We start from the raw sequence: 23005 nt of genomic DNA, 5'->3' as shown, positions 1-23005 counted from the left end.
GAATCACTTCTGTATCTGCACAATTTCAAAAGCTGTCCTGGGACACAAACTATATTAAAACAAATATTAAATGTAGTGACATACTATTTATCTGGCAAGCTCAGTCATCTCAAACATGGCTGGGAAGTGGAGAAAAACACACACACAAAAAACAAGTAGTACTCAAAATATTTCTAGTACTAAAGTTGAATGAATATGAAACTACTTCAGATCTTTTTCATGCTATGCACAATTTGTATTACATGAAACTTATTTCAGATCTTTTTCATGCTATGCATAATTTGTGTTATAGATGGGGCACAGGGTTGGCAAAAGAGGTAAAGTCAGAAGTTAAAGTCCTGAAAAAGTTGGTTGCATTGTTAATATTTTAGGAACTGCTACTTCTGCAGAAGAAAGTTATGACATATAGTATGAAGTAATCAGATTCCATCAAGCTCACCAACATGGTACTTTTAACCATAAGGGGTCTGCTAGTGTGAAGCCCCTTACAATGATAGCAGTAAACTGGCAGTGCATGGCATAAAACACAGGAGAAGGCTGGGTACGGCGGCTTAAGCCTGTAATCCCAAGCATTTTGTAAGGCCAAGGTGGGAAGATTGCTTGAGGCCAGGAGTTTGAGGCCAGTCTGGGCAGTATAGCAAGACCCCACCTCTACAAAAAATTTTTTAAAAAAATTTTTTTAATGAGGGGAAAAAAAACACATGGTAAAAAGGAGAAAGATACCTATGTAACAAACCTGCATGTTCTGCACATGTATCCCAGAACTTAAAATTAAAAAAAAAAAAAAAAAGGGAGAGAGAAAGAAAAAGCAGTAAGCACAAGAGCCTGGATCCTCTTAGAACAGGTCAAAAATATTCCTAACATCTTTTAATCAAGGTATTATTATATATTATGCATACTAACACTGAATAATCATCTCCTAGTCCAATACTGATTATTTACTAGTTGTATGACTTTGGGCAAAACCTTTACAATATAACAAATCCCTCAAAATGTAAATAATAAAAAAGGGCCAAGTCAGTCAGTTCCAGTAATGAGAGGAGGTTTTAACCAAAAATATAGATGGGGTATGGGGTGGCAAAAGAGGTAAAGTCAGCAGTTAAAGTCAGTTTAAAGCCCTGAAAAAGTTGGTTTCATTGTTAATTCATTAGGAACTGCTACTTCTGCAGAAGAAAGTTATGACATACAGTATGAAGTAATATATTTCGTTTTCCATACTTGTGTCTAACACAGTATTACCAACAGTATATCAGATATAATTTACTAAAACTTGCTGGATTTATAAGTGCAAAGGAAAGAGATTTTGCTATAAGAATTAACTTTCAATTTTATACATATGATTTAGTGACAAAATGGGATTTAATCTTTAAAAAAATCACCTCTGTGAAGTAACGCTTGATGAAGTTTCAATGCCCTTAAGGAATGCTCTGAAACAGAACAAGTCTAAAATAAAATTTTCTTAAGGCCCTCAAAGATTCATGTCCATCCCAGATGCAAAATACATTCATTCTATCCAGACATTCCTAAAAGTCTGAACCATTATAATATCAACTCAAGTCCAAAATCTCATCTAGATATAATCAGTTCAAAAGTCACACATCTCATCATCTAAATCAGCTATAGGTAAGACTCTGGCTATGATACATCGTAGGGCAAAATTCCTCTCCACCTATGAACCTGTGAAATTAGAAAACAGTATCACTTCCAAAAGACAATAGTAGGATAGGCATAGGACAACAGTTATAGAATCTCTCATTCCAGAAGAGAAAATGGAAGGAAAAAAGGAGCCACTGCTATCAAGCAATTTCAAAATTCAGCATGGCAAATTCCATTAGGTTTCAAGGCCTAAGAATAACTGTGCTGGCCGGGCGCGGTGGCTCAAGCCTGTAATCCCAGCACTTTGGGAGGCCGAGACGGGCGGATCACGAGGTCAGGAGATCGAGACCATCCTGGCTAACCCGGTGAAACCCCGTCTCTACTAAAAAATACAAAAAACTAGCCAGGCAAGGTGGCGGGCGCCTGTAGTCCAGCTACTCGGGAGGCTGAGGCAGGAGAATGGCGTAAACCCGGGAGGCAGAGCTTGCAATGAGCTGAGATCCGGCCACTGCACTCCAGCCTGGGCGACAGAGTGAGACTCCGTCTCAAAAAAAAAAAAAAAAAAAAACTGTGCCCTGCAGCTCCACCCTCTGGACCCAAAGCTTTGCCCTCAGAGTCATTCTTCCGTTTTCTTTAAAGGTAGCACATGCTTGCAACTGAGCAGTTTTATCAGCCTGTTTCCTATCTGTGGAATTTGGAGAGTTCATACAGCCTTCCTTCATTTTTGTCCTGTCAGTCCAAGCTGCACTATAAAGTTTTAATTCTCAAAACCCTTGAGTCACCTGTGTACATCATGAGGGTTCATACCATTAGACAAGAGGGTCCTCCACAGATGTTCCCCAGATCTATATTCCCAGCTTTTTGCTGAGACAACTGAGGAGACCCATGAGTCACATGCCTAATCCCTTCAGCACTAGCAAAAGGTTATCCTGTCACACTCACAGCTTTCTCTCCGGAACACACTTCCCACTTTCCTGACAATGAATATGCTAACTAGTGTCTTCTGAAATCTGGATAGGCTAAGAATTTCCCAAATCATCAACTCCTGTATCCTTTTTGTTTAATAGTTCTTCCCTCAATTTATCTCTTTCCTCACTTTAAGCAGCCAGAAATCAGGCCACACCTCCAATACTGTGCATAAAAACCTCCTCAGCTAAACATCCAAGTTCACTGCTTACAGTAAGTCCTCCTTTCCATATAATTGCAGGACATAACTCAGCTAGGCTTTCTGCCACTATAGAACAAGGATATCCTTTTCTCCAGTTGCCAAACACATGTTCCTCATTTTGTTCTAAGCCCTCACCAACCAGAGGCACTTCTTTTTTTTTTTTTTTTTTTTTTGGAGACAGGGTCTGCATCTGTCACTCAGGCTGGAGTGCAGTGGTACAATCTTAGCTCACTGCAAACTTCACCTCCTGTGCTTAAGCCAACTTCCCAGCTCAGGCTCCAGAGTAGCCAGAACTACAGGCACATACCACCACACCCAGCAAATCTGTGTGTGTATGTGTTTTGGTAGAGATGGAGTTTCACCATATTGCCCAGGCTGGCTTGAACTCCTGAGCTCAGGTGATCTACCTGCCTTGGCCTCCCAAAGTGCTGGGATTACAGATGTGCCACCAGGCCTGGCCATTTTTTTTTTTTTTTTGTAAGAGATAGGGTCTCACCGTCACCCAGGTTGGAGTGCAGTGGCATGATCATACTTACCTTACTGTAGCCTCAACTTACTGGCCACAAAGGATCCTCCTGCCTCAGTCTCCTCAGTAGAAGCGGCACTTTCTTTCTTTTTTTTTTTTTGAGACAGAGTCTCACTCTGTTGACCAGGCTGGAGTGCAGTGGTGCAATGTCAGCTCACTGCATCCTCTACCTCCTGGGTTCAAGCAATTCTCCCACCTTAGCCTCCGGAGTAGCTGGGATTACGGCATGCACCACTGCACCCAGCTAATTTTTGTATTTTCAGTAGAGACGGGGTTTCGCCATGTTGGCCAGGTTGGTCTCAAACTCCTGACCTCAGGTGATCTGCCCACCTCAGCCTCCCAAAGTGATAGGATTACAGGCGTGAGCCACCGTGCCCAGCCTTCTCTCTCTCTTTACCTTTATCCCCTTTAGATCCACTCACTTTAAATAGTTTTATAATGTGATCAGCTTGAGCATCCATGTATTCCATTCATAAAGGAATATATTAGCAAAATGTGTGGGATTAGAAATGCAGCAAGAGAAACTTCAATAGATTCTACACTAAGTAAAAGTGGAAAATTTAGCTATTTCCCTCCTCCATCTTTGACTTATAGGAAATAAACACAACAAAAAACAAAAGTTGGCAAAAAAAATAAAACTCTGGTCACAAAGGCAAAAATTTTTATGGGGAAGGTCCATGCAGGAAACAGAACACGATCATGATCACAGGGTTAACTGTAATGACAGGGCAGCAAATGCCTCCATAACTACAGACTGAGTATATGATTTTATTTAATTAATTTTTTTTTGAGACAGTTTCACTCTGTCACCCAGGCTGCAGTGCAGTGGTGTATTCTCAACTCACTGCAACCTCTGCCTCCTGGATTCAAGCAATTGTCGTGCCTTAGCCTCCCAAGTAGCTGGGATTACAAGTGCGTACCACCAAGCCCAACTAACTTTTGTAATTTCAGTAGAGACGGGGTTTCACCATGTTGGCCAGACTGGTCTCGAACTCCTGACCTCAGGTGATCCGCCCACCTTGGCCTCCCAAAGTGCTGGGATTATAGGTGTAAGCCACCGCACCCAGCCTGAGAATGTCATTTTAAAACTACCACGTAACAGATTCTCTCCTCCCTCAAACCTTAATTTTTTTTTTTTTTAGAGATGGGGTATTGTTCTGTTGCCCAAGCTGGAGTGCAGTGGTGTCATCATGGCTCACGGGCAGCCTCAAGCTCCTGGGCCCAAGTAATCCTCCCACCTTAGCCTCCCAAGTAGCTGAGGGTCTCACTGGGTTGTCCAGGCTGGTTTCCAACTCCTGGGCTGGAGATCCTCCCACTTCAGCCTCCAAAAGCATTGGGATTACAGGAACAAGCCACTGCACCCAGCCCAAACCTTTAATTTTTAAAACCTATTTGTTTGTTTGTTTGTTTTGTTTTTGAGACAGGGTCTAGCTCTGTCATCCAGGCGGTAGTGCAGTGGCATGATCTCAGCCGACTGTAGCCTCTGCCTCCTGGGCTCAAGCCATCCTCCAACCTCAGCCTCCTGAGTAGCTGGGATTACAGATACATGCCACCACGCCCCACTAATTTTTGTGGTTTTTTTGAGAAATGGGGTCTCATTATGTTGGCCAGGCTGGTCCTGAACTCCTGAGATCAAAAGATCTGCCCCCCTCAGTCCCCAAAAGTGCTAGGGTTACAGGTGTGAGCCACCGCACCTGGCCTAAAACCTATTTTAAAATAAATTCAATTGGAAAACAGTTAAAAAAGCATTTCTGTTCTTACCTCTACACAGTCAAAGTTCTCATCAACTTTAGATGCATATTCAACACGGAACATTGTTGACAGGCTACCAGCAATATAGTATAACAGGATCTTCAGACCCTTGTAACCAAAAGCAGTTTCACTGAAATGGAAAAAATAGCAATAATGAGAATGAATTTCTGCAGTCATTAAAAAGTATTAACCCTACATATAAACAAGTTTAACTTCATGGGCAGTTTCAAGATTTTAAACTATATATTTTTTAAAAAAATCATACAATAAAATGTGCTTCAGTTTTCATCTAAAATAGAATAACTCAGGAATGTTGCCTAAGTCAGGAATGTTGTTTGAGTTAAATGAGTAAGTTAATACATGTAAACTACTTATAAAACTGGCACATTGTATAAGTACTCAATAAATGTCAGACATTTAATACTATTGCTACTGTTGCTGCTGCTGCTACTATTACCAGTATTAGAAGGCATTTCAAATGAGAGAAGTAGTGTTAAACTAGGAGCTGGCTAAGCAAGCAGCTACCAAGCCTTGGACCAGTCCCTCCAACTTACCGCTTACTGAATCACCAAAATCCAGAGCTGCAGCGATAGCACCTACCTGACCACAAGTAAACTGCTCTATGAACTCAACAGGCAGATATGGAACTGCTGCTAATTTTTCCACCCCTGCTCCCTGCCATCACATTTATGCTTAATATTCCTTTTTCAAGCTTAAAAGTCTTCTAAAAAGTGAACTCTAAATTATCCAGGATAGGTAAATCTATAGAGACAGAAAGTAGATTAGTGACTGCCTAAGACTGGGGTCAGGGTAAAGGAAAATGATTATTAATGAATTCTAGGGTTTCTGATGGAAGTAATGACAATGTTCCAAAATTGACTGTGTTTGCACAACTCTGAATACATTAAAAACCACTGATTTGTACACTTTAAATAAATGAATTGCACAGTATATATCGCAATAAAGCTGTATTCTGATTTTTTAAGAAAGTGAATTGTGAAAGAAAAGTGTTTGAAAGGAGCAGTGTCATGCACTTTGGGAGGCTGAGGCGGGGGGGTATCACTTGAGGTCAGGAGTTCAAGACCTGCCTGCCAACACGGTGAAACCACATCTCTACTAAAAACACACACACACGCACACACACCAAAAAAACGCCAGTGTGGTGGTGGTTGCCTGTAATCCCAGCTAGCTACTCAAGAGGCTGAGGCAAGAGAATAGATTGAACCCAGGAGGTGGAGATTGCCGTGAGCTGAGATTGCACCACTGCACTCCAGCCTGGGCAACAGAGCAAGATTGTGTCTCAAAAAATTAAAAAGAAGCACTATCTGTAAAACTAGATCTTATCCACTAAGATATTACTATACACATTTTTTAAAGTAGTAAAACGTAGAGAATAAAACAATGTCTCTTTAAAGATAGAACTCCAAAGAGAAAATATTATTTTTATAATAAAGTAAAACCTGTTTAAAATATAAAAGGCTGAAATTTTGGCATTAATTTATGTATTATAAGATATAATTATTAATATGTGAAAGCACATAAAATGCCTAATCTGCACATTAATAATGAAAAATTCACAAGAAATTCGTTGCAAGAAGAGACATTTGTTGACTTAAAAACACAATAAGGGCCTGGTGCAGTGGCTCACACCTATAATCCCAGCACTTTGGAAGGCCGAGGCAGGTGGGTCACCTGAGGTCAGGAGTTCAAGACCAGCCTGGCCAGCATGGCAAAACCCCATCTCTACTGAAAATAACAAAAATTAGCTGGGCATGGTGGCAGGCGCCTGTAATCCTAGTGACTCAGGAGGCTGAGGCAGGAGCATCACTTGAACCCAGGAGGTGCAGGTTGCAGTGAGCCGAGATTGCGCCATTCACTGCACTCCAGCCTGGGCAACAAGAGCAAAACTCCATCTCAAAACAAAACACACATTAAGGCTGGGCACAGTGGCTCATGCCTGTAATCCCAGCACTTTGGGAGGCCAAGGCAGGTGAATCACCTGAGGTCAGGAGTTCAAGACCAGCCTGGCCAACAGGGGGAAACCCTGTCTCTACTGAAAATACAAAAATTAGCTGGGTGTGATGGCACATGTCTGTAGTCCCATCTACTCGAGAAGCTGAGGCAGGATAATCGCTTGAACCTGGGAGGCGGAGGGTACAGTGAGCTGAGATTGCACCACTGCATTCCAGCCTAGGCGACGGAGTGAGACTCCATCTCAACAAAACAAGCAAACAACAACAACAAAAAGCCACACATTAAATATAGCTGGGTGCAGTGGCTCACGCCTGTAATCCTAGGACTTTGGGAGGCTGAGGTGGGCAGACTGTCTGAGCTCCAGAGTTTGGGACTAGCCTGGCCAACATGCCAAAATCCTGTCTCTACTAAAACTACAAAAAAAAAAAAAAAAAAAAAATTAGCTGGGTGTGGTGGCGCAGGCCTGTAGTCCCAGCTACTTGGGAGGCTGAGGCAAGAGAATCGCTTGAACTGGGAGGCGGCAGAGGATGCAATGAGCCAAGAAGATCGTGCCACTGCATTCCAGCCTGGGCAACAGAGCAAGGCTTCATCTCAAAAAACAAACACACAAAAAACCCCAAAACTCCCACACATTAAAGAAATATGTCAATGATGTTAAAATAATGCATGGGGGGGAAAAAGACATGAAGGGAAATATTTAAATGTCCACTATGTCTAAATAACCCTTTCCTACTACAACAAACCAGGGGTTCCATGGGAGACTGATTGACTACAGAACTAATAGGGAAAGTACAAGATGAATCTGGAAGCATCTTATTGTGCGAGAAAGTAAAGTATCACCAAAATTATAAGGACATATCAGAAAGAATCAAAAGTGTCTGAAAGGGTGGCCACTTGCCAAATCTGGGATAATTTGAGCATCAAAATTAGTAGCAGAAACAGACTGTACATAACTCACTGAATTTTAAAAGAATCCTTAGCCAGGTGCGGTGGTTCACGCATGTAATCCCAACACTTTGAGAAGCCAAGGCAGGAGGATCACTTGAGTCCAGGAGTTCAACACCAGCCTGGTCAACATAGGGAGATCCCCATCTCTTTTTAAAAGAAAAATTTTTTTTCTGTTTTTTGAGATGGAGTCTCGCTCTGTTGCCCAGGCTGGTGTGCAGTGGTGCAATCTCAGTTCACTGCAACCTCTGCCTCCCAGGTTCAGGCAAGTCTCCTGCCTCAGCCTCCCGAGTAGCCAGGACTACAGGCGCACGCCACCACACCTGGCTAATTTTTTGTATTTTAGTAGAGCATGGTTTCACCATGTTGCCCAGGCTGGTTGCCAACTCCTGAGCTCTGGCAATCCTCCCGCCTCAGCCTCTCAAAGTTTTGGGATTACAGGTGTAAGACACTGCACCCGGCCAAAAAATTTTTAAAAATTAGTTGGGCATGGTGGTACCCACCTATGGTCCCAGCTCCTTAGGAGGCTGAGGTGGGAGGATCTGCTTGAGCCTGGGAGTTCAAGGCTGCAGTGAGCTGTGATCGCACCACTGCAGTTCAGCCTGGGTGACAGAGCAAGATCTGTCTCAAGAAACAAAAACAAAAACAAAATCTCTGAGTTTGATATAAATAAAGAAATAGGCCGGGCGCGGTGGCTCAAGCCTGTAATCCAAGCACTTTGGGAGGCCGAGACGGCTGGATCACGAGGTCAGGAGATCGACACCATCCTGGCTAACACGGTGAAACCCCGTCTCTACTAAAAAAAAATGCAAAAAACTACCCGGTTGAGGTGGTGGGCGCCTGTAGTCTCAGCTACTCAGGAGGCTGAGGCCGGAGAATGGCGTGAACCCGGGAGGTGGAGCTTGCAGTGAGCTGAGATCGGGCCACTGCACTCCAGCCTGGGCGACAGAGTGAGACTCCGTCTCAAAAAATAAATAAATAAATAAATAAATAAATAAATAAATAAATAAATAAAGGGAAGAAGAAGAGCTCTTTCTTATAGTAGCACGCCCAACTAATAAATGAAAAAAGTATGGAAGAGTTACAAAATCACCATTTTACAATCATCATAGTAAATGATTCAAGCAAGAATCATTAATGGATGCTAAAACTTCTGGGTGAAAGCTTGATGGAAAACAGGATTATTTTCAGTCTCACAGTATATCCCTACAAACTACTTATAAATTACAAAGGAAAAAAACATTAACTTTATAGTGGAAAAACCTGGCAGCCACCTCTAAACTAGGTGACCCAAGTTAACTTAACCAACAAGGGACAAAGTGATATCACGGACTTCCTGATTTGATACACTGAGGACACAATACCATTTCTGTAATGGCACAGCAAAAATATGCATTATCTGAGTTTAATCACAAATAAACCAATCAAATTAATCCAATATAACAGTTCTACAAAATTAGCCTATACCCTACAAAAATGTCTGTTAGGAAAAAACAAATGCTGAGGATCTGTTTCAGATTAAAGAAGAATGAAGAAATATGACAACGAAATACAGTATGATTCTGTATTGGATCCAGGATTGGAGAAAATTGCTATAAAAGAATTACCAGAAATCAACTGACAAAATCTGAAACATGGACTGTATATTAGAAGATAGTACTGTATCAGGCCAAGCATGGTAGGTAGCTCATGCCTGTAATCCCAGCACTTTGGGAGGCCAAGGTGGGTGATCACTTGAGGTCAGGAGATTGAGACCAACCTGACCAAGATGGTGAAACCTTGTCTCTACTAAAAATACAAAAGTTAGCTGGATGTGGTGGCGGGCGTCCGTAAGCTTAGCTACTTGGGAGGCTGAGGCAAGAGAATCATCTGAACCCAGGAAGCGGAGGTTGCAGTGAGTTGAGATAGCACCACTGCACTCCAGCCTGGGCAACAATGCGAGACTCTATATCAACGTTAAATTTCCTGAACTTTTACAACTCTTCCATGATTATTAACTTTACTTTTAGGAAATACATACTGAAGAGAAATGAGGGGTAAAGGATCAGGATATATCTGCAACCTACTCTCAAATGATTCAACAAGAAGAAGAAGAAGAGACAATGATTAAAGCAAATGTAGCTAAATGGCAACTGGTGAATCCAGGTAAAAAAATATACAGAGATCACTGTACTATTCTTGCAACTTTCTGCAAATGTGAAATGTTTTCAAAATTTTTTAAAAAGTTAACTATTTCAATGATGTAATCAAAGTATAGGAAATTAAAGAGCAGTGTTAAATATACTGGGACATATCTTTATTTTGTTTTTGTTTTTTTTGATAACAGTCTCGCTCTGTCGCACAGGCTGGAGTGCAGTGGCGAGATCTCGGCTCACTGCAATCTCTGCCTCCCGGGTTGAAGTGTTTCTCTTGCCTCAGCCTCCCGAGTAGCCGGGACTACAGGCGTGTGCCACCACGCCTGGCTAATTTTAGTATTTTTAATAAGAGACGGGGTTTCACCATGTTAGCCAGGCTGGTCTGGAACTCCTGACCTCAGGCAATCTGCCCACCTTGGCCTCCCACAGTGTTGGGATTACAGGCATGAGCCACTGCACCCGGCCTGGGACATATCTTTAAAGTTCCTTCTAAAAAATAAACTTCAGGGCAGGTACAGTGGTTCATGCCTGTAGTCCCAGCTCTTTGGGAGGTGCAAGTGGGAGGATCACTTGAGTCCAGGAGTTCAAGACCAGCCTGGGCAATACAGGAAGACCCAATCTCTACAAAAAAAAGAAAAAAGAAAAAACCAGGCATGGTGGTGTGTGCCTGTAGTCCCAGCTACTCAGAGGCTCAGGTGGGAGGACTGCTTATGCCCAGGAGGTTCATACTACTGCACTCCAGCCTGCATGACAGAGTGAGACCCTATCTCGAAAATAAATAAATAAATAAATAATAAATAAACAAACTTCTCTCAACTGCTTATTTAATCACAGAACAACAACTTAAGCTTTCTATTACAGCTTTAGGGGAATACATGCTACTAGAAGTAATTTAGCAAAATGGTAGGCAGAAAAAAGTAGTAGTTATGATTATGGGCTCTGGAGTCAGATTGCCTAAAGTCTACACTCCAGCCATTTGTATGTTCATAAACAATTATCCAATTCCATCAATATACAAAGTAGCAAATAATAATACCATTATTAATACTGTTGTGAGAATTAAATAATGCATTTATAGCACTAAATGGTAGGTATTAAGATGACCGGTGTCTCAATGTAAAAAAAACACCGTTATAACATATATTTTAAGATAAACCACATAAAAAATAAGAGCAAAGAAAATAAAACTTGATTTCCTCAAAGAAAAAGAATGAAATTTTTTTTCCATACTAATTTGGCAAACATTTTACTAAGTTACTTACTCATCCCCAAAGAGTTGATGGGTATACTCAGGAAAGAAAGTTCTAATGTCATTTTCAAGATCTTCAGGAAAACGAACTGTTTAAAGGGACAAAAAATAGAGATATTAAAGATATTAAAGATATTGAAGGTGACAGGTATTTCTATTTCATGAATTTCAGTATAACTAGGATACAGCCAACATTTTTCTTACTCAAAGTGTCACTTCTCCATTATGTGATTTATTTACACTGTATTCTCAAGAGATTAATGAACAATGAAAATTAAAATATTACTTTGAGTGCTTACTTATTCTAAGAATTAGAAGGCGAGGTATGACAGAGGCACGTGATTTATTTTTATTTTTCCATATGTTTATGCACAATGCAAAGAGTAAAGGAAAAACAAAAAGACACTTTGAGATAAGAAAAGTTACAGCAAATGAAAACAGGATGCTGTAAGAAACATTCTGATAATAACAATAACCTGAGTTTGATGAAGTCATTCTTTTTGACTACTAGATGACATTTATGTTGTTCTCATGTTTGTTTTTTGCTATTAAAAAGTAATACTGCAATGACATCTTTATATACATCCTGCTGTACTTTTATAAGTATACACAGGGGAAATTCCTGGCAGTAAAAAACTAGGGGGAGAGTACCAAAATATTTGTATAAATATTGCTATATAAATATTGCTAAAGTGGCCAGGTGCAGTGGCTCATGCCTGTAATCCCAGCACTTTGGGAGGCCAAGGCAGGCGGATCACCTGAGGTCAGGAGTTCACACCCAGCCTGGCTGACATGGTGAAACAGTCTCTACTAAAAATACAAAAATTAGGCTAGGCACAGTGGCTCATGCCTGTAATCCCAACACATTGGGAGGCCGAGATGGGCAGATTACCTGAGGTTAGGAGTTCAATACCAGCCTGGCCAACATGGTGAAACCCCATCTCTACTAAAAATACAAAAATTAGCCAGGCATGGTGGCACACACCTGTAATCCCAGCTACTTGGGAGGTTGAGGCAGAAGAATTGCTTGACCCCAGGAGGCGGAGGTTGCAGTGAGCTGAGATCCTGCCACTGCACTCCAGCCTGGCCAACAGAGTGAGACCTTCTCTCTCTCTTAAAAAAAAAAAAAAAAAAATTGGCTGGCTGTGGTGGCGCATGCCTGTAGACCCAGCTACTTGGGGGGCTGAGGCAGGAGAATCACTTAAATCCAGGAGGTAGAGATTGCGGTGAGCCAAGATCATGCCACTGCACTCCAGCCTGGGCGACAGAGACTGTCTCAAAAAAAAAAAAAAAAAAAATTATATATATAGCTAAAGTGCCCTATAAAAATATTGTAACAGTTTATATACCCACAAGCAGTTTATATACCCATAGTTTGTAAACGCCTTTGTTCCCTACATCCTTGAAAGCAATCTGCTGTACTCAAGGATACTCTGTACCCTCAACTTTAATTTCTATCAATCTAAGATGGAATGGGTATCCTTTTGTTATTTTTATTTGTATTTGTTGTGAGTACTGAAATACTGGACATTTTCCTGATAAAATTTATCTTATGAAGAAAATTTTATTCATTAAAAAATTCTTTTTTTTTTTTTTTTTGAGACGGAGTCTCACTCTGTCACCCAGGCTGGAGTCAGCTCACTGCAAGCTCTGCCTCCCGGGTTCATGCTATTCTCCTGCCTCAGCCTCCCGAGTAGCTGGGACCACAGGCGCCCGCCACCTCGCCCAGCTAGTTTTTTGTATTTTTTAGTAGAGACGGAGTTTCACCGTGTTAGCCAGGATGGTCTCCATCTCCTGACCTCGTGATCCGCCCACCTCGGCCTCCCAAAGTGCTGGGATTACAGGCTTGAGCCACCGCGCCAGGCCGAACAATTCTTAAGCAATTGAAGAATGAAAAGATAAATTGCAGGGCTGGGCGCAGTGGCTCACACCTGTAATCCCAGCACTTTGGGAGGCTGAGGCAGGCAGACCACTTGAGGTCAGGAGTTCAAGACCAGCCTAACCAACATGGTGAAACCCCGTCTCTACTAAAATATAAAAATTAGCCAGGCATGGTGGTGGGTCCCTATAATCCCAACTACTCTGGAGGCTGAAGCATGAGAATCGCTTGAGCCTGGGAGGAGGAGGTTGCATTGAGCTGAGATTGCACCACTGCACTCCAGCCTGGACGACCAAGAGAGACTCTGTCTCGGGGGGTTGGGGAGGGGGGGAAGATAAATTGTAGATGCAAAATTTCTAACACTGTCCTCACAGACCAGGTCATTCCCTGCATGCCAAAGTATCACCAGCAGATTACTAATTTACAGAAGAAAAGGTATATTTTCACTGTAGAGATCTGGTAGTCACCTACTTTCCAAATGATCTAACTTAGCATCATTCATTGTGGGACAGAACATTATGTGCCTCCTGATTCAATGCAATATGAAGTACAGTCATCCCTCAGTATACTCAAGAGACTGGCTCCAGGACCCCTGACTGTACCAAAATCCATGATACTCAAGTCCTGTAGTTCTGTCTGGTGTCCCAAACACTGTATTTTCTATCTGCATTTGATAGAAAAAAAAAATCCGTGTGTAAGTGAACCCACACAATTCAAAGCAGTGTTGTTCAAGGACCAACTGTATGCTGCATCACCCATGAAGTTTTCTCACCAAAATTTTTTATTTTAAATCTAATCAAGCTTTTTACCTTCCAATTTGCTGGAAATACAGAGGATAGAGGAGGAAGTTAAACTAACATCAAAAGGAAATATACAAATCCAGAATGTAGATTTATCTAATAGTTCTGTGCAATGACTTTACTCTCCCAAATAAATTAATATCATGTAGGGGAAAAGTTGCATGTGGACGGAAAGGGACTGCTCTGCATTAAAAGAGATTATTTAAGAAACATTATGACCAAATGCAGTACATAATCCCTTACTGGATCCTTGTTTAAGTAATTTTTTTTATTTTTATTTTTTTTTTGAGACAGGGTCTCCTTGTCACCCAGGCTGGAGTGCAGTGGCACAATCACAGCTCCCTGCAACCTTGAACTCCTGGGCTCAAAAGATCTTCCAGCCTCAGCCTTTCACATAGCTGAGACTACAAGCGCAAACCACCATGAACAACTAATTTTTTAAAGTTTTTATAGAGATGGGGGTCTTACTTTGTTGCCCAGGCTCGTATCCAATTTCTGGGCTCAAGCCATCCTCCCACTTCAGCCTCCCAAAGTGCTGGAATTATAGGTGTGAGCCACTATGCCTGGCCTAATTTTTTAAAAAGCTATTAAAGTGTTTTGATGGCAACCAGGGAAACCAGAAATTACACAGTATTGAAAAAAATTACCATTAATTTTCTTAAGTGTGATAACAGTATTATGGGTATATACATATGAATGTCCATATATTAGGAGATACACTATAGGAAAGTGTCGTGATATTTAGATACCTCCTGTCAAATAATTCAGCAAAAAATATACACATACTAAAGCAAATATGGCAAAATGTTAACTGTTGAATCAAGGTGTTAAATATACACGAGTATTGTTTTATTCTCTCAATTGTTCTGTGTTTAAAATTTTTCATAACAAAATTTAAAGAAAAAAAAGAGGTCTAGGCAAATGCAGCCAAATGTTAAGATTTGAAAAAGCAGAGTGATGGGATCACAGACATTGCTTAGTTTCCTTTTTTTTTTTTGAGACAGATTCTCTGTCGCCCAAGCGGGGGAGTGCAATGGCATGATCTTGGCTTACTGTAACCTCCTCCACCTCCCGGGTTCAAGCGATTTTCTTGCCTCAGCCTCCCGAGTAGCTGGGATTACAGGCACCCACCACCCAAAAATTAGTGCCCAGCTAATTTTTGCATTTTTAGTAGAGATGGGGTTTCGCCATGTTGGCCAGGCTGGTTTCAAACTCCTGAGGTGATCCGCCCGCCTCAGCCTCCCAAAGTGCTGCGATTACAGGCAAAGTCACCATGCCCAGCCAGCACTGTATTTTTTTTATGCCTGTAATCGTTAAAAAAAAATAGTCAAGTATGTCCAGACTCATTAACCTAAAAATTCACAACTACTACATCTCTAGTGTTTGAAAATGTTTGGAAATATCTAGAAATTCTGAAAAATTAATTTTCAAATATAATATGTATATTACATGACATTTTGGTAGTGATGGGTAAAAAGGCATAAAGAAAAGAACAAGTAATGAGTAAGAAAAGTTATCTTAAGCCTACTTATGATAATTATTTCTAAAATTCAGATTGGCCTTCTTCTGATGCCCGTCATCCAAATTAGTGAGTTTTAATATTTTAATATTTAATAATAAAAAATTAGGTCCACAGAAGACAGGAACTAAAAGTTGGTATTTAGCGGATTTAAGGTTCAATCAGTGTGACATATATGTATGTTACTTGAGAACATGTATATAATGTGAACTTTCTCTAGGATATCAGAAACATTAAATATTTTCAAGTCTTTATAAGGCAGTTATGGCAGCACAGCAAACAAGCAACCCAAATGTCACAGGTGAATGATTAAATAAATTACAGTAAATACATGAAATGGCTTACATAATTATTAAACATGTTATCATGACAAACAGAAAAATGTTCACAATGCAAAGTGAACAGAACATGATATGGTAACCTCGATTTTATAAAAGAGAAACAATAGAAATGAATATATAATAAAAAATACTAGAAGAAAATAACCCAAATTATAATACAGAAGTAGGTATTTTGAGTGATGAATTATGGATAATTTTTATTTCATAAACTTCTATGTACTTTCCAAATTTTCTGCAAAATATGTATTACCCCGATACCCAGAAAAAATAAACAGTATAAAAAACTGAAACAATTCAAAATAAGTACTAAAAACCTATGTCACAGCTGGGCACAGTGGCTCACGCCTGTAATCCCAGCACTTTGGGAGGCTGAGGCAGGTGGATCACCTGAGGTCAGGAGTTCGAGACCAGCCTGGCCAACATGGTGAAGCCCCGTCTCTATTAAAATTACAAAACTTAGCTGGGTGTGGTGGTGTGCACCTGTAATCCCAGCTACTCGGGAGGCTGAACTAGGAGAATCGCTTGAACCCAGGAGGCAGAGGTTGTAGTGAGCCAAGATCAGGCCACTGCACTCCAGCCTGGGCGACAGAGCAAGACTCCATCTCAAAAAACAAAAACAAAAACAAATCTATGTCACTTACGCTTTTGTAGAAAAATGGAAGCTTGGTCTAGAATACTAAATGGCACCTTATTGCTCTATAGGAGGGGTCCCCAAACCCCATATATCGGTTTGTGGCCTGTTAAGAACCAGGCTGAACAGCAGGAAATGAGTAGTGGGTAACCTAGAAAAGCTTCATCTGTACTTAGTTGTTCCCCACTGCTTGCACTACTGCCTGAGTGCCACCTCCTATCAGATCAGCGGTGGCATTAGATTCTCATAGGAGCAAAAACCCTATTGAGAACTGCACATACAAGGGATCTAGGTTGAATGCTCCTTATGAGAATCTAATGCCCGATGATCTGAGGTGGAGCTGAGGCAGTGATACCAGCACTAGGAAGGGGATGCAAATACAGATTAATGTTAGCAGAGAGGTTTGACTGCATAGAGACCATAATAAATCAATTGCTTGCAGACTCATATGAAAACCCTATCAGCCCAGCCTGGCCAACAAGGAGAAACCCCGTCACTACTAAAAATACAAAACTTAGCCGGCCGTGGTGGCGCACACCTGTCATCACAGCTACTCCGGAGGCTGAGGCAGAAGAATCACTTGAACCCAGGAGGTGGAGGTTGGAGTGAGCCAAGATCGCGCCACTGCACTCCAGCCGGGGCAACACAGCGAGACTCCGTCTCAAAAACAAAAACAAAAACAAAAAAAAAACCCACCAACCATATCAGTGAGTAGTGAGTGGCTAGTGACAATTAAGCTGCATATGGTGGCAGGCTTTATAGTGGCAAGTGAATTCATGTAGTTCCATTGTACAGCTGCATCTAGTGGCAGGCTTTAAGTCAGAATCCAACATTTATTTTAGTCCCCATGTTGCCAACCCATTATTTTATTTGCCACTTCCATCTGTGACTCTTTCTCACACTGTACACTTGTCTCAGTCACAGTTTTGGTTAAGTCTTTTTGCTAACCCTAGCCAAAATGAGTAAAAAACAAATGTCACTGGAGAGCTTCTCTGAAAAAGGGGAAAGACCCAATGATGAGACAGCAGAAGACTCTAAGACTGCCAACAAAAATAAAGCTGCATGTAAAATACCAAGAGTCCTACTTAAATTATGGGTTCACTGTGACAGGTGATTCACATTCTCCAAGCTCTCTTTGTATAGTACATGGTGACCAGCTATCCAACAAAGCCACGAAACCTTCAAAACTGCTTAGTTACATGGAGACCAAGCACCCTGCATTAAAAGACAAGCCTTTGGAGTTCTCAAAAGAAAAAAACATGAACATGAAGAATAGAAGCAATTTACTGAAGGCCACCACTTTGTCAAATGTGTCTGCACTGAGAGCATCATTCTCAATGGCTAACCACATTGCTAAAACTAAGAAGCCCTTTACTACTGGTGAAGAGTTGATCCTGCCTGCTGCTAAGGACATTTGTCATGAACTTTTAGGAGAGGCTCCAGTTCAAAAGGTGGCACATGTTCCTCCTTAGGCTCATACCATAACTAGAAGAATTGATGAAATAGCAGGGGATGCTGAGGCACAATTGTTAGAGAGGGGTGAGTCACCGTGGTGTACAACCCAGGCTGACGAATCTACCAATGTGGACAACACGGCAACAACGCTTGTTTTTGTGCAATATATTTCAGGAGGATGTGCATGAGGATACGTTATGTATACTTCTTTTGCCAACCAATACCACACTGCAGAACTATTCAAGTCTTTGAATGATTACGTATCAGGAAAACTGAATTGGTCATTTTGTGTTGGTATATGCATGGACGAAGTGGCTGCCATGACTGAACAGCTTTCTGGTTTCATTATTCAGGTCAAAGAGGTCACCTTGACCGGACGCAGTGGCTCATGCCTGTGATCCCAGCACTTTGGGAGGCTGAGGTGTGAGGATCGCTTGAGTCCAAGAGTTTGAGACCAGCCTGGGCAACACAGTGATACCCTTTCCTCTACAAATAATAAAAAATTAGCTGGCTGTGGTGGCATGTGCCTGTAGTCCCGGGCAGAACTGCTTGAGCTCAGAAAGTTGACGCCACAGTGAGCCATAACTGTGCCACAGCACACAGCTTGTGCAATAAAATGAGACTCTGTCTTAAAAAAAAAAAAAAAGAAAAGAAAAAGAAGTTGCTTCCAAATGTGAATCTATGCACTATTTCATCCATTGAGTAATGCTGGCTAGCTAAAAAATGTCACCTGAACTTAACATTTTGCAGGATGTAATTAAAATTATAAACCACATTAAAGTATATGCCCTTACCTCACACCTGTTCACACCACTCTGTGAGGAGATGGGCACAGAGCACAGAGCACACATATTTTCTCTTATACACAGAAGTGAGATAGCTTTCTAAAGGTAGATCACTGGCTAAAGTTTTTGAGTTACAACAGCCGCTCCAGAGATTTCTTTTAGAAAAACAGTCACCACGGGCAGCACATTTCAGTGACATAGAATGGGTCACAAAACTTGCTTATTTTTGCGACATATTCAACCTGCTTAACAAACTTGATCTATCACTTCAAGGGAGAACAACAATTGTGTTCAAGTTGGCAGATAAAGTGACTGCATTCAAAGCCAAAGTGGAAGTATGAGGGTGACAAGTGAACACTGGGATTGTTGACATGTTTCAAACATTAGCAGAGATTTTGAAAGGCCCTGGCTCACAGGGTCCTCTTACTCCCAGCTGGTGCACAATCACCTATCTCAGCTTTCAAAAGAGTTTGAGCATTATTTCCCAACCACAAAAGAACCCTGAACTGGGAAGGAATGGATCCGTGACCCATTTTTGAATAAGTCAAGTGAATCGACTTTGTCCGTGCTGGAACAGGGTCAACTGCTTGAGACTGCAAATGAAGGTGGCCTTAAAAGTGCGTTTGAAGCCGGGTGTGGTGGCTCACATCTGTAATCCCAGCACTCTAGAAGACCGAGGCAGGCGAACTGCTTGAGCCCAGTGGTTCAAGACCAGCCTGAGCAACATGGCGAAACCCCGTCTCTACTAAAATTTAGTGGGGTTTGGTGGTATGCGCCTGTAGTCCCAGCTACTTGGGAGGCTGAGGCATGAGAATCGCTTGAATCCAGGAAGTGGAGGTTGCAGTGAGCTGAGATCATGCCACTGCAATCCAGTGTGGACAACAGAGTGAGACCTGTCTCAAAAAAAAAAAAGTATTCAGACAACTTCAAATCTCCTTATGTTCTGAATTAAAATCAAGGCAGAACATCCTGAGATTGCCACAAAAGTACTGAAAAGCCTGCTTCCATTTCCAACATCTTATCTTCGTGAGGTAGGGTTTTCTGCAATGACAGCAACCAAAACGAGATTACAGAGTAGACTGGACATAAGCAAAATACTTCAGGTGTCACTGTATCCATCACCCCCAGATGGGACTGTCTAGTTGCAGGAAAACAAGCTCAGGGTTTCCACTGATTCCACACTGAGGTGTATAATAATTTCATTATAATTACAATGTAATAATAGAAAAAGTGCACAATGAATGTATGCACTTGAATCATCCCAAAACCATTACCCCTAAGCACCCACTCCCTGGTCTGAAGAAAAATTGTCTTCCACTAAACTGGTCCCTGGTGCCAAAAAAGTTGCTATATAGAACATAGGGCCTGCAATGATTCTTCCTTTTGAATATATTTACTGTTGCTTCTTTCTTTCTTTTGTAGAGACAGAGTCTTGCTATGTTGCCCAGTCTGGTTTTGAACTCCTCCATCCTCAAGCAATCTTCCTGCCTTGGCCTCTCGAAGTGCTGGGATTTTAAGTGTGAGCCACCGTGCCTGCCCTGCCCTATTGCTTCTACTCTTAGATATGGTTCCTTTAAAGAGAGAGAATCAGTAGACAGATAGATAGATGGGGTCTTGCTCCCTTGCCCAGGCTGGAGGGCAGTGTGCAATCAAAGCTAACTGCAGCCTTGATCTCCTGTGCTTAAGCCTCCCAAGCAGCTGAGACAATAAGTGTGTGCCACACACTTGGCTAATTGTTTAATTTTTTTAAGAGACAAAGTCTCGCTATGTTGCTTAGGCTGGCCTCAAACTCCTGGCCTCAAGCGATCCTCCTCCTTCAGCCACCCTTTTTCCTACAGCTCAGTTACTATAATTATCCATCATGCTACTGCTATTTCAGAGTTACTAATGACTTTATTGTACAATTAGTGATGTTTTGCTTTTCTTCACTCTCGTTGAACTCCATAACAGTGGATGTTATTAAACTCTTTTTCTACCTGAAATATTATTATTCCTTTCTCACTTATATACTATCCTGATTTACTTCCTTGTTCTTCTGACTTAACCTGGTTTATTTAGCTTCCACTTCCTTAGATAATAGGCATTTTCCAAGACTTGGCCCTTGGTCTGCCCTTCTTTCAGTGTGTTTCTTTAAGAGTTCATCTTTTTTCCTGGCTTCAACTACCAGCAGCAACAGTACCACCAGAGCCAGCTTTCTCCTCCAATCTTTGTGTCTCTGTCAGTGGCACCACCTTTTACAGGCATGAACCACCATGTATGGCGATAAGTTCATATACTTTCTAGTTCTCAGAATCACTTCAGTAGTTTCTGGAGAGGCAAGATGTATGGAAGAAGATATAGTCTACCTGTCTTATTAACCAAAAGTAAAATTAAGAAATCACCAAGGCACATTATTTTAATCAATTTTTAAAGCTTGTTTAATAAACATATAAGAGTTCAAGACCAGCTTCGGCAACAGGGCAAAACTCCATCTCTACAAAAAATATAAAAATTTGCTGGGCGTGGTGGCACACACCTGTAGTCCCAGCTACTTGGGAGGCTGAGGTGGAAGGATCACTTGAGCCTGGGAGACAGAGTTTGCAATGAGCCGAGATCACACCATTGCACTCCAGTCTGGGCAACAGAGCCAGACCCTATCTCAAATAAATAAATAAATACTTAAGTATTTAACACATTTAATATATATGATCTATCAACAGGTGCTCATAATGCAGACATAAATGGATTCTGGCCCCCACAGGGCATAGTATCTAATTGTATTCTGGACTATATCTAAGTTTATTCATAATCCTGTGTTCTTTAAATAACTGAAATCTTAGCGTACTGCCCGATACATCCTTTCCTAGCCATGCTGAATTGAGAAACAAGCTTAATTATATAATTTTAAAACATAAGGGTGGCCCCAGTGTGCTGGCAACATTCCCATCAGCACAATCTGCAAGATGAGGTATCTCAACATTAAATATTCCTTGGAGATGCCATAATTAATCCCATCACACTCTTTATTCCCATTAACAGCAGCCCAATTCTTAAAAATTCCCTTATCACTGGGATTCTCATCCCTATACAGTAGTATAAAACTACTCATCTAATTTCCCACCCCTTCCCAACTCATTGTGACCACTGTGAAACTCAGAAGTCAGTTACCACCAAAATTCTCCATAACCCCAACCTCTTTATCAAATGCTCTCCTATCCTGTGCTAACAGTTCTTTGGCACACATGGGTCTCCCCTAAGGATGCTCCTCTCTTGCAGACCTCTCAGGTAGTGGTTGTTTTCTCTATCTTCATACTGCTAGAACAAGGTATCCTCCTTGCTCATTGCTGGTTTCAGACTAATGTCTCTCTCCCCACACCCTAAGAACAAACTGCTTTGAAGCTCATGCTCCATCTCTCTCCCTCATTCTTTGAATAATTTAGCTCCAGGCTCACTGCTGCACTTTCCAACACTACAACTGCCTTAAATCTTGGTAACTTCAAAATTAATGAAAATCAATCTTCCAATCCAGCCTTGGAGCTCCTTGATTCCTCCCCAAGAATTTTGTCTTTACTGTACCTTAGCCACTTATTCTCATGTTGTGCCCTAGCCTTTATTTATCATTGTTTACAATTACACCCCCTTAATCTCTATTTCAAACATTGTACTATCTTACCATCACCATTTATCTTCCTACCTCACTCCCTATACCCCCAATTCTTTTGTTTGTTTTTGTTTTTTGAGACAGGGTCTGGCTGTGTCACCCAGGCTGGAGTGTGGTGGCACAGTCAGTCACAGCTCACTGCAACCTCAACCTCCTGGGCTGAGGTGATCCTCCTGCCTCAGCCTCCTGAGTAGCTGGGACCACAAGCATGCACCACCACTCCCGGCTAATATTTTTTGTAGAAATGGGGTCTCCCTATGTTGCCCAAGCTGGTCTCAAACTCCTGGGCTAAAGTGATCCTCCTGTCTCGGCCTCCCAAAGTGCTGGCATTATAAGCATGAACTACCACACCCGACCATATCCCAATTCTAACAATTCTTAAACCCCCACCAAGACTTAAAATGAATTTTTTCTTTCTTTTTTTTTTTGAGACGGAGTTTCGCTCTTGTTGTCCAGGCTGGAATGCAATGGCACAATCTCAGCTCACAGCAACCTCAGCCTCCGAGGTTCAAGCGATTCTCCTGCCTCAGCCTCCCAAGTAGCTGGGATTACAGGCATGTGCCACCACGCCTAGCTAATTTTTTTATCTTCAGTAGAGATGGGGTTTCAC

At 41.5% G+C, this 23005-nt stretch overlaps 3 protein-coding genes across 12 annotated transcripts in view; 2 read left to right on the top strand and 1 right to left on the bottom strand.

Moving 5' to 3' along the window:
* Positions 1–23005, top strand: part of SLC25A12 (solute carrier family 25 member 12) — a 227991-nt gene that overhangs the window by 46208 nt on the left and 158778 nt on the right. For 4 of the 8 annotated variants that reach the window (XM_074009449.1, XM_065525648.2, XM_074009452.1 and 1 more), the window contains exon 2: positions 9971–10106. The exons of the other annotated variants lie outside the window; for them this stretch is intronic. The gene's annotated coding sequence lies outside the window, so the exon portion shown is untranslated. The remainder of the gene's footprint in view (positions 1–9970; positions 10107–23005) is intronic. 8 annotated transcript variants of the gene reach the window in all.
* HAT1 (histone acetyltransferase 1) overlaps positions 1–23005 on the bottom strand; it is a 68033-nt gene that overhangs the window by 31494 nt on the left and 13534 nt on the right. For 2 of the 3 annotated variants that reach the window (XM_005573474.4, XM_045367262.2), the window contains exons 3-4: positions 11359–11434; positions 5052–5172 (exon numbers count right to left, since the gene is read on the bottom strand). In XM_005573474.4, coding sequence (XP_005573531.1) covers positions 5052–5172; positions 11359–11434 — 197 coding nt within the window. The remainder of the gene's footprint in view (positions 1–5051; positions 5173–11358; positions 11435–23005) is intronic. The other variant, XM_074009457.1, reaches the window with a different exon arrangement.
* Positions 12813–21341, top strand: LOC135966471 (putative uncharacterized protein C8orf44). Its single transcript, XM_065525306.2, is given in 3 exon segments — positions 12813–12821; positions 13255–13365; positions 21240–21341. Coding segments are annotated over 3 exon segments (222 nt in total).

The sequence above is a fragment of the Macaca fascicularis genome, chromosome 12, assembly GCF_037993035.2.
Source record: "Macaca fascicularis isolate 582-1 chromosome 12, T2T-MFA8v1.1".
Taxonomy (NCBI): domain Eukaryota; kingdom Metazoa; phylum Chordata; class Mammalia; order Primates; family Cercopithecidae; genus Macaca; species Macaca fascicularis.
This window is presented reverse-complemented; position numbering and strand designations above follow the sequence as displayed.